At 36.5% G+C, this 12138-nt stretch overlaps 1 protein-coding gene across 10 annotated transcripts in view; it reads right to left on the bottom strand.

Moving 5' to 3' along the window:
• Positions 1–12138, bottom strand: part of pan (transcription factor pangolin) — a 307410-nt gene that overhangs the window by 19381 nt on the left and 275891 nt on the right. For all 10 annotated transcript variants that reach the window (XM_074178976.1, XM_074178978.1, XM_074178974.1 and 7 more), the window contains 2 exons: positions 10659–10746; positions 8167–8391 (listed from right to left, as the gene is read on the bottom strand). In XM_074178976.1, coding sequence (XP_074035077.1) covers positions 8167–8391; positions 10659–10746 — 313 coding nt within the window. The remainder of the gene's footprint in view (positions 1–8166; positions 8392–10658; positions 10747–12138) is intronic.

The following is a 12138-nucleotide window of genomic DNA, read 5'->3' as shown; positions in this document are numbered from 1 at the left end:
AAAGTTTCTAGTTTCATCCCCTACATAGTAGATGGAGCAAGTAGGACGAGTGTACACTTAAATTAAAAGGTTATTGAACATGTCCTGGTTCTGGTTTTTGGTAAGATGGGAGAGTAATAACTATTTTTGATGATACTGAACTGTTTGAATGAAGAGGTGGGTAAATAAAGGTGAGAGATAGGAGCAATAGAGCACTGGATATTAAATTCATTTTCATGTCATTGAAAAGAAATGTTTATTATAAGACAATGATACATAGTACCAACAAAAATTACCTACTAATAGTCTATGAAATTATAATACTGAATAAGGGTAAGGTTGTGCATCTACAGTTGGCACTACATTACTTTCTTCACAGTGGAATGAATTGATGATGATGAATGAATTGATGATGTAATTCATATTTTTGTTTGCACTATTTTACCTTCCTTATTTCTAAATATTCCTTTTGAATATATATTGTTGATATTTGATGAAAATACATAATGATGAAATTACTAAATACCATTTATTAAATATGTTCACAAAAGCAGTGGGTTTTGTTTATAAAGTTGTCTTGCAGAGCTTTGCTGCTCTATAGTACAGGTTAACTGTGTAAGAATATATTATACAATTGTATTTTTTTAAATGAAAAATAATATAAGTCATTCACCTGCAAACGATTGTGAATACTGACAATCGACGTGTTTTAATTTTTTTTTTTGAAATTTTTTCATTATTCTTTATCTTGGCATACTTTTAATTTTTTATTCATTATTGAGAAATGCATTATACCAAAGTATTTCATATATTTTGAAATATGCAGAAAAAGTTGATGATTGAAAAGATTTTCAGATTTTGCACAAAATTTATACTGTGGAAGATTATAAAGAACCTTTTACCATTCAGTTGATAAAGCAAGCTTCTCTTGAAACATCAAAATTTTTAGAACAAAGTAAACGCTTCAACTGTAGTTAGTTTTTCATTACACATCACTTTCATTTAGTTTTTCTTTTCCACCTAGACAATACCGGTAATTGAGTTTTCTTTATTTGAGAAGCGATTGAGTTGTGTGAATGAAGATGATAAGGCTGTTTTTTAAGTTGATTATTAAGCATTTTATTATTTTTTTATTGTTAACTGTCAATCCGATCTGTATCTTGTAAGTATTCAATTCAATTATCTCTGATTCTGGGAGTGTAGATTCTGAGGGTTAAGTATATAAGAGTTTTTCAAGTTGTTATGTCTCAAAAGACCGGTAATGTCTCAAAAGACCGGTAATTATATTTCAGTGTCAAATTCAGGAAATGTTTAAACTGATGAAAACCATATCCTTTGCATAAGTGAAGAATTTACAAAATATGTTGAAAATAAATACTTAGAAATAAAATTAACTTCCACCAGCTCTCCTGCACAGAAGAATATGGCAAATGCTTATTGGAAAATGAATCTTTTCTGGCTAATATCACGGTTGTCAGATTTATGACAATTTTCTCAAAGAAAATTCTTGCAGATGCTTTTGTTTTGTTCAGCAGCTCATTCTCGATGAGACTAATCGAATGATCACTATAACCATTTCGGTTCCTTATTGGGAAGAAGATAGTGCAGGATATTTGTAATCAAAACAGCATTGCCGTTTACTGACTTATTTTTTTGATTCAACACTCAATACTAAACCTCTCTCTGAGACAGTAGCCGTAAACTATTAGATTGTTTCAAAAGTATCGTTCGTTTTCATCAGTCTACTTTGAACTGTAATATCTGAAATATCTCAATTTAATCGAAATAAGCGCTATTTGAATCATTGTACTTTTGCCAACGTACCACAAGTCTACTAATTCCGTCAGCATAAAAATTGTGTGCTCGGGATTCGATGATGCCGATGAAGGCCGTTTTTGGCTGGTCCTGATTGGGAAGGTTCTACCAGTGAGAAAGCTATCGAAGTGGTTAAGAAGACGGTAGTCGGTTGGCGAGGGGTCTGGGCACCGTATAGAAGTAAACACAAGTAAGTTCACTATCCGCCATATTTGGCGGATAGTGATAGCCGGGCGAATTTTATGCCCGGCTAAACTACAGCGCAACCGACTGAATCTGAGGCATTTACCAAGCGAGCCAAATTGAGGCATGGAATAATATTATTACAGAGTGAGTCGTTGTAAGTGGTGGTTTTGTATTTGTGAAAAATTCGTGTCTAGTTTCAAAATGAACAAGTGTCGAGCTGTGGGTTGCTGTAATTTGCAGGCATTTGTCGGCATTATTTTTTTTCAATTTCCAATTGACGAAAAAAGGTATGTTTTTCTAGTATTTATTATGTAATATTGAAGGAATGAACATATAACGCAAATAATTAAAATGAATTGTTATAGACCATATATAGTGGAGTCATTAATATGCAGACTTTTTATAATGAATTTAATTTGATGAAATGGAACTTTACGAATAGTATATGCCTCCAGTATCACACAGGCAGAAGGAACTAACTGTCTAGAAGATACTAGTGAGATTCTATCTAATATTACAGATGCATACATAAATAGAATGAAGATTCTTGTGGAATCCCTATACCTAAACCTTCGAGAGTGCAGACAGATAATTATAGAACTCTAACCACTCCAGAAGGCAACAGCTTGGGCTATGTTTGTGGCTATCTTTTGAGAAAATGTTCAAGAAAACATTCATGTGAAGTATGTACAAATTTTGCCACGGCGGCTAGTACCACACTAAATGAACCAAATGTATAAAGTCATTTCAAGGCTTATATTAATAGAGTAGCCAAACCGTTTGGAAGTTTATATGTACCTCCAGATTCATTTTTACAATGTATCATTCATCTAGAGACAGAATTTCTTAATCATTTCAACAATTTATGTGCCACTGATTGCTCAAAACAATGTTTTCAAAAATCAACATTTATCACCCTTGTGATAATTTTCCTTTGGATTATTCATTTTCTCTTTTCACGTGGGTAAGAATTTATTATACTTTGGAATTTGCCAATTGAAATTTAAAACGAATGTTAAAAAAAATCAAAAACTCATCATTATGAAAAACCTTCAGAATAGATTAGCATAAGTTTTTTACCTGAATTGTATAATCTCACTATTTGAAATATACATTTATTTCACCACCTTGTCTAATTTTTTATCAATCCCTAAACAATCATATGAGACATTTATTGGGAGCTCCTCGTCGCAATAATGAAGTCAGATCATGGTAACATATTTTTTGATCGAATCTTGTGCAGAGGTGCACAACAGCTCCTACACTCTCCTGCCCCGCCACATGCCAGCAAAAAATATAATTCAGACCCGAAACATCAAAGAGGCCGACCGGGAGTGAATTTACTTTTGTTAACTTATATACGGTGGTCTGGGGAATATGGTAGGAGAGGCAGAACTTCGACTATCAATTTTAATTTTCGGACGGCGAAAACATGTGAAACATGTGAACGGGCGTTGTCGTAGGGCAGTATCAGAACAATTCTGCTGACCAGTGGCGGCTGCTGATGCAATTTTCGGTAGAATTCGTCGATTTTCCCACAAAAGGACTCAGCTGTGATGATTTGACCCGGTTGCAAAAAATTATAGTGAATCACACCAGGCACTGACCACCAAACAGTAACCACCGTTGTTTTTGGTGGGTTACCGCCTTTGGGAGGTGCCTGTGTGGCTGATCGTTGTCTAACCACTGTCCTGTACATCTCCTGGTGTTGTGGAGGATCCAGTGTTCATCATATGTGGCGAATAAATCCATAAAAGGATCGTTTTGGTTTCGCAAAAGCAACAACCATATACTTCGAAACGTGGCAATTTCGTAGATCGTTCAAGTCGTTGGGCACCCCACTTTTCGAGCTTCTTGATCTTTCCAATACGTTTCAAACCATCAAAACCGCAGGGGAGCTGACGCCCAGTTCTTCTGCCATCCCACGTACTGTTTGTGATGGGTCAGTCTCTACCAGGGCCTTTAAATCCTCGTTCTGGATTACTGTAGGTCGAACACTTCGGGGATTATCTTCGAGACTAAAATCATCGGAACGAAATTTCGCAAACCAACGTCGAACAGTGCGTTCATTAACACCATCATTGCCAAATGTCTGGTTGATTTTTCAGACTGTTTCGGTAGCGCTTTGGTTCAATTTGATTCGTAAAGAACAACTGGATGAGAATCGTAATAAGAGGCAAGAAATTCAAATTTGGAAAAATTAACAGCATCAATGTATAGAGTACATAATTCTCTATCGATTACCATAGCCGCGCTACAGTAGAATAAATATTTATTGAGATATGTAGCTACGTGAACCCATGACATTAAAAAAGACAAAATTTTTGAAACATCCTAAAACATCCTAATACAATAAAGTACTTTCAGACTCTTCCCATGTACAAAATGATAAAAAGAAAAAATCATCCCATATTCAAAAACTTTACCAGAAATCAAATCAGTATGATACCTTTGTTGAAGAGAGATACATATGCCAGGTAAATAAGTATTTCAAATTTGAAACCGGCATATTCATCCAGGTTTTCTACAAAGTAGGATCCATAAAATCAGTCGAGGACAGGTTGTATTTCTGTCTTCGATACTCTGTTCTGCACTGTTGGTGAATAATTCGGTTTGTAACGTAAAAGTGAGTTTCGTATGTTGTACATTCATATGAAATTCGTTGTTGCAATAGCATCTTTTCATTCGTGTAATTCAATGTTCATGTGATATTAGTTGTTTCGGGAGGGATTTTTCTTCCTGTTTTATCTGAAAGTAACTTCTATGGATGAACTATATATCTTTTTCACAATTTTTGTGTAAAGATGGATTAAAATATTACTTGTCAACTGTCATTTCTGTCACCTGTCATAATTGTCAAACATTTGACAAATTGTACCGATAGTGTTTTTTTATCTCATCTTTTTAAGTTCAAGCTTCAGACAAAATGGCAGTTCACTTCAGACTACAGGAATGAAGAAACTTTCATGTTTGTATTCTCAAACTTCTAAAGATGATAACGAATGTTGTTCTTCTAAATTTGATATATCGCTAGTTCCATCTACGTTGCCAATATTAATGTATCAATTTTCAAATAATCGTGAGTTGGACAAGTCATTTGGTGATCCTCGAAGGTATTTGGAGACGGATTTTTTTGGAAAAGGTTCTTCAAAAGAGGGTCTGATATTGTAGTGATATTCATAAAAAAATCACGAAACAGAGCGAGTAAACTCAAGTTCAATAACCTGGCAGACCTGGAGGAATCCACCAGAAACGAAATTATTTAGTTGAATCCTGGCGCGATAATGCGAGTTGAAATTTGGCAAAAATAGTAGGAATCGAGTACGCGTTAATTGCCGCCTCGCGATAATCCTAGTCGGGGGCGGCCATGCGAGAAATGAGATCCAAGATTGGTTATCGACATTGTGGCCATTGGCTAGTCCGTTGCTCGGCAACCACATCTCGTTTTGTACCCAAAGGCCTGTTGTCGATATGATACGGCATCGGTAGCTTTTCTCTCTTACTTTCACATTCACCAAACAGGGCCGTGTTCCAGTGAAAATTCGCGGAACAACAAGATCCGAGATATAACGAATAAGTGTCTGTTATAGAAAAAAAAAAAAAGATTGATATTTTGGAGATCTCTGACTTTACAATTAGAAGAACGTTACCATGTACCGTGTTAACAAAAGTTTATAAATATGTTGAAACTTGCAATTCAACTGTTTTACATGACATCTTGAAGGAGAGTTTCCAACATTTGGTTTTACTAAAACCAACGTTAACGCCTGCGTAAATAGCATTTTCGGCCACTGTTATCAAATCAGTTCAATTACGCTAAACCTTTAGGAAATATGACTAAAGTTATGAAACCGGGTTTGTCGAGTCGTGTAAAAAGCTACTATATAAATTGTAACAATTCAGTGACATGAAAATTCCCTGGATTATCAGAAAGTTAATTTGTTTTTAAAATGGATCTGTTAAGGAGAAATCATTTGCATTAGAAGTGTCTAGATGAAACTTGATAAATGATGTAGATATTTTTTTATTCTGAGAAAGTGAATCCAAAACCAATAGAGCATTGATTTTTCCAAAAGAATATATTGTGGCACAAAGTTTTCCATTTTGAAGATAAAGTAATCTAAAGAACGGTAGAAGAAACTATCAAGAGCAGATAGTTGTTGGTTCACATATGGATCAAAAACACCTTCCGGTTCTGGGGCAGGTGTTTTCAGTCGCAGACCCAAGACAGAGATATCGACCTGCCTAGGAAACTATGTGACTGTATTTCAAGCGGAAATTTACGATACGCTTATACACAAGTCAATAAAAGTATTCTCGGACAGTCAAGCGGCGTTGAAAGTTATTGGCTCCTACCGAGCAACGTTTAAATTGGTAGTAAATTGACAAAAACGACTCTCCTAGATAGGAAGACTTAACAGATTGTCCCTGTTCTGGATTCCTGGCCATACTGGCCTGGAAGGCAATGAGGCTGCTGACTCCCTTGCAAAGGAGAGTGCTGCAAGCAGCTTTATCGGACCAGAACATGTCATTGAAATCGCTTTAGGCTTTGCCAAACAAATATTGAACACCTGGATAGCAAGAAAGATGTTGGACTTCTGGCAGAATCTTCTAGGATTGGCTCATTATAAGGCGTTTATTCACCCTTCGAAGTTTGATAACAAACAGTTGTTGGACTACAGTAGGGATGTACTACCATGTCTAACAGGCCTTCTTACAGGTCACCGTCATTTGAATCATCATATGCAGAGACTCGGGGTGTCGGAAAACAGTGTGTGTCGCCTCTGTTTCGAAAATGATAAAACAGCAGAGCACATAATTTGTGCTTGCCCCGCTGGGGACCGAATTAGGTTTTTAGAGTTCGGCAGAGCCGTACTTTTACTAAATAACAACTGATGCTATATGCACGTTACTGTTTCTTTGGTTAGAAGGCCGTCGATTTTGGAATTTCTTTCTGACGTTTCGCTGGAGCAAGCGGATAGCTTCTTCAGAGGTTTATACATCCTGAGTTACCTCCGATGACTGGATATTACGGGTGCGTAAAGCGTATTTATGTTGACTCAGGTAGTTTGGTGTGTTAATACCTGTACCTGGAATAGGTAAATCGTTAATAACATTCGTCGACCCTTTTCTATCTGCTGCTTTTGGTGGTTCCGATGTATACCTTCCCACAAGTGCACGGTATGCGATATAACCCTGCTGCTGATAGTGGTTTCTCGTCTCTAGCTGACCTGAGGCTTTGTTGTATCTTCTTGATGGGTTTGAAAACCGTTTTGATGTTGTGTTTCCACCAAACCACATCTATGTATCTATATACTGTGATCTCATTTTCAACTGCTGTTCGGACATTTTCCACACAATACATTTTCTCCTTATGTAGTTTTCTACTCAAGAATATGTGGACTTGAATGACGTCAATCATGTAATCCTTTTTGAGCATCAGTAAGAGCTGGTCTTACCTGGTTAGTCCATAAATAACTGAAAAGTATAAACGGGATGTTATACGTCTCTTTTTCACCAACTATCGCCTGGGTACTACAATTTTGCAATGGCTCATCTTTTTTTGTGAAATAATGCATATGAAATTTTCATCATCAGTTTGAGAATTTTTTTTTATGAAACAGAATAATTTATGTTTAACAATTATAATTCAAGAACTTAGTCTAACGGTGGATAATGTCAAATCTTTCTGGTTTGGCCTGACTGAGCTACTTTTATTCTCTATCCCTGAATGGTTATCAGACTCAAACCTATTGGGAATGTGTGAAATGTCATTAGGTATATTCCCCTCCTGTCTATTTTCTGCCTGTGTGACTGACCACTTTCTTATCGAATTTCCTATTTTTTTTGGTTCTGGATGCGAGTTTTGTTTGACCTCTAAGTACCGTCTACCCGCTATTCGAATCCCTGTTGGAGTGGTTCGAATTCCCTTGACAAACTTCATAGAATAGGTCGCGTCTTAAGCCATACGCGCCTTAAAAATTATTTAGGTAGACCTACTCACGCCAGAGACAAATATTCTTCTTTGGATCAATAGCAATGTGCCTATCTTTCGTCAAACACATGACTCAATTTTTGGGGCAAGCATAGTATACGTGAAAAAATGTACTTTTAAGTGAATTTTGGAAAACATTCTGGTATCGTACAAACTAACCAATTGGAAACATAAAAAAAGCAAATAATTACCTATGATGATCGGGCAGTTCTTGTTTCGGACCAGGAGTCACAATAGCGGGATGCGAAGAGAGATGCGGCGGGTGAGGAGACAATCCAGGATGCGGCTGTATCAACCCGGTTGGCGAAAACCGATAAAAATCGCTCGGCAGGCTGCTCGTCGTGATCGGTAACGTGCTCGGGTATGGACTTCGAAACCCCGCGCCGGGCGACAGAGGGTACATGCTTGGTGTGTGCCTGAAATTATCATATGATTTTCGTGATACGGAAAACATAGTGATTTATAATCTGTTCGAAGGATCAATCTAAAATTTTCATGTTAACAAATATTTGAATAAGTCCTGAAAAGTAGAACTGCGACTTCTGACGCAGAAATAAATCCAAAACGAATTCTACTCCTACACATCTTCTTGACGTGCTTTTCTCCACCAAGTTGGCATCATCAGGAGATGAACTATACTTAGTATAGGATCCGATTTGCAATGGAACAAATTCACTAATGAATACATGGTGGATCCGTCTCACTGGTATGAAATAAAGGAAACATAGTAATAGAAGAGTAATTCATTCAACAGAAATTCACAAAATAACAACACCACATATGACAAAATGGTTTAGACTTTCACGGCTGAGGTTTTCAGTGTCGTTGCTTTTCGAGTTTGAAAGCCGTGGGTTTTGGGAATTTCTTCCTGACGTTTCGCTGGCGCGAGTGGCTAGCTTCTTCAGAGGTTTAACCATCATTGCTTGCTGTTCGATGACTACCATCATCACCACATATGATGGATTATAGAGATAATACACGGACACAAACAATTTTATTTCATGAAAAATTTCGTTCCTTTCGTTTCTTTATCCCACGGGACAATTAGCAAAAAGAACAACAGTTTCAAGAGCTGCCAATGCAATAAATGACATGAAACTGAATGTTAATTGAATTTGATGAAAACACTGAACAAAAAACGAACATAGCCAATATCCTGAAAAGCGCAAGGTTTGGCCAGGAATTGTTGGAGATCATACCATAGATGTTAAATTTGACAAACTTATATTTCCATCTAGGAAAATCACAAGTTTGAGCGAATATAATATGGTATCAGAAAGATGGAGGACCACCCCATTACCAAATTCATGTTCGGCTGTTCCTCAATCCTCAGATGGAATGGTCAGCATATCCTCCCGATCTGATGTCATTAGATTTCTTATAATGATATGTCAAAAGTATTGTAATGCAAAACCTAACCCATCGATTTGGCTGACTTGAGAAGACGATTAACGCGTCCGCATTTATTCATTATCGAATTTATTCCAGACTGATATATGTAGGTATAGTAAATGACGCCAACACCAAGAATGTTGTGGTCTGGTGTTTTGGAAATATTGAAGTAAAAATGTAAAGATGTGGGTGAATGTGTCGAGGAAAATGAATGCATTACGAAAATCTATGATTCAAATAACTTACGACATATTAATCTCATTAAACTATTATTCACAGAAGAGGTTGGTAAATTCCCTTGATAAAATAACTGCTTTTTGGATAGTACCCCATCGGATATAGAATCAAGTTTATTACAAAGGTTTCACGTGCTCCCTATTTCACTTTTTTGAAGACAAAACAAAAGCACTACAGGAAAATTCTTGAGGCGTTCTAAGAGCGGTGCCTGTGCGAAAGTAGCGATTCACAGTGGATTTGAATCGCTGGAGATTGAATCCATTTGAAAAAACTTTCTTCAGTTGTCCAAATGAAAGAGTTCTTAAACAGTAAAGTTCGAGGTGTACTAAGTTGAACTTCAAAATGATGAGCAGCCACAATCCGTCGCGTATTTCTGATAGGTATCGCTCTTGGTGGAATCAAATGTGCCAAGTCACTTGAACACTTCCCGTGAAAGAATCTATAGAAGAGAAACAAATCCCCAACCTTTCTTCGATGTTCCAGACTTTCAAGGTTGCAAGTGATGTTCGCCTCTCCAGACAGGCGGATGGCTCTTTCCTGGATGGAATCCACCAGCTTCGGGGTGTGCTTAGGGGCGCAGCTCCATACATAAGAACAATACTCCGAAGTAGGTCTGATCTGAGCTTTATGAAGCATCAAAAGTTGCTGAAGTGTGTACTGTTTTCTGCTACGGAACAGTGTTTCAAAAGCATGGAATTTGCTGAACCTAAACCGAGTGATCATCTACAAACTGATTTCCTTTCATCAAATATACATTTTTGATTCATCTACACGAATGAAAAAATGTAGTATACAAATTTCATCTCCTCTTCTAGATTAACCTGAACATGTCATGTATTCTACAAGACTTCTTTCATTTTCTGCTTGGTAGCCGTCCTTACATTTTTCCTTTGTAGCCACTTTGTTGAACTCCCTACAGCTAAGCACTGTTATAAAGCCCTACTTTATTCATTGGTCCCTGTAATTATTTTGAGTTGATTCCTAGGGTAGGGATAAGGATCAATATATTCATAGAAAAATAATGCTGATGTAATAATTGCAACTTTGAACTTACCAACTTGCCACCTGTGACATTTCTGGGCTGAGAATTGGGTAGGGGTACTGGCCAGCAGAAAAGGGGTACATCGGGGGTCGGGTGAGTCCTGAAAAGACAATAGATTCACTAGATATCTAAATAATATTTTCATTATGAATTCATTTCAAAACAGAATATGAATAAAAAATTGAATATTCAACAAACCATTATTAAATTTTTGAAGGCTATTAGAAGTTGCATTACACTGAGAACCAGTTTGAAGTGTAATAATGTGTCATTTATATATTTATTTGTGATTCAAATGATGCCAAATTCACTAAATCAACTGGCCTACAAAATATGTTTCATTCACTGACTCGCTTCAAAACAAATTACGATTCAGTTGTATCTTTCAAATGTTATGTTTCAATACCAAAAAATTACCAAAAAATATTTTTTTCGTATGTGAAAAAGTTGTGGGTAAAATATAAAGAGTTTTGCAAATATGCAAATATCACGAGATACAACTTGTCAAATGTAGGAAGAGCTTTCTAAATTCCGTTATGGTCCCGCTCACTAAATGTGCGTTCGTTAGAAGATTATGAGAGCGATAGAGAGAGAGAGAGAGAGAGATAATTCTCAAGTCTCCTCCTAGATTTGACAAGCTGTACCTGATTTATAATTAGATAAAAAATTTGCGCCTCAGATTTAACCAGAAGATCATAGTAGTCTCTTATCTATTTCCATTCGTGTTCTCAAGAAAGGATACACTTTAAATTCTGCACTTTTTTTATTCCTTACGCATGTTCCATTTGTATTTTAATAAAGTTGTCCAGGACATTATTTAACCGGCAACGGTTGGAGAACATCAACATGATAGGTTAGGTTAGGTTAGGTTAAAACAAATAGGTTCAAACTCTTGACAGATCATCAACACGGTTTTCGAGTTAATAGATCTACCAATACTGCAGTAATTTCTTTTTTCGATACACTGTTTGAATATTTGGAGGCAGGCGAGTGTCCTGTTGGGATTTTTTGTGATCTCAGCAGGGCATTCGACTGTGTCAATCATAATGCTTTGCTGTCAAAGTTATACTCATACGGCATTCGTGGCGTAGCACATTCCTGGATTTCATCATTTTTAGAAGATAGGCAACAATATGTTACAATTAGTAACCACAGTACGAGTACGTATGATAAATGTATTTCAAGTTTGTTGAATATTTCAATGGGTGTTCCGCAAGGATCGGTATCAGGACCTATATTGTTCCTTTTATATGCAAATGATTTGGAATCACATATCAGGAATACTTCTTTAACAATGTATGCCGACGATACGTCTTTAATGTATCTGACATGGATGAAAACTCACTTTTAGACAAATGTAAATATACTTTGCAATCTGTTATGAACTGGTGCGGAGCTAATTCTCCTCATCTCAATGCTAACAAAACACAATTGGTTAGATTTCATAATCGACAAAAACATTACGTGCCTATTCAATTTCAAATTGAGAACA

Source organism: Leptinotarsa decemlineata, unplaced genomic scaffold (genome assembly GCF_025532065.1).
Source record: "Leptinotarsa decemlineata unplaced genomic scaffold, Ldec_3_MD MMD2_tig00004307_RagTag_RagTag, whole genome shotgun sequence".
Classification (NCBI taxonomy): domain Eukaryota; kingdom Metazoa; phylum Arthropoda; class Insecta; order Coleoptera; family Chrysomelidae; genus Leptinotarsa; species Leptinotarsa decemlineata.
Note: the sequence above shows the minus strand (reverse complement) of the source record. Positions and strands in the feature narration are given on the sequence as shown.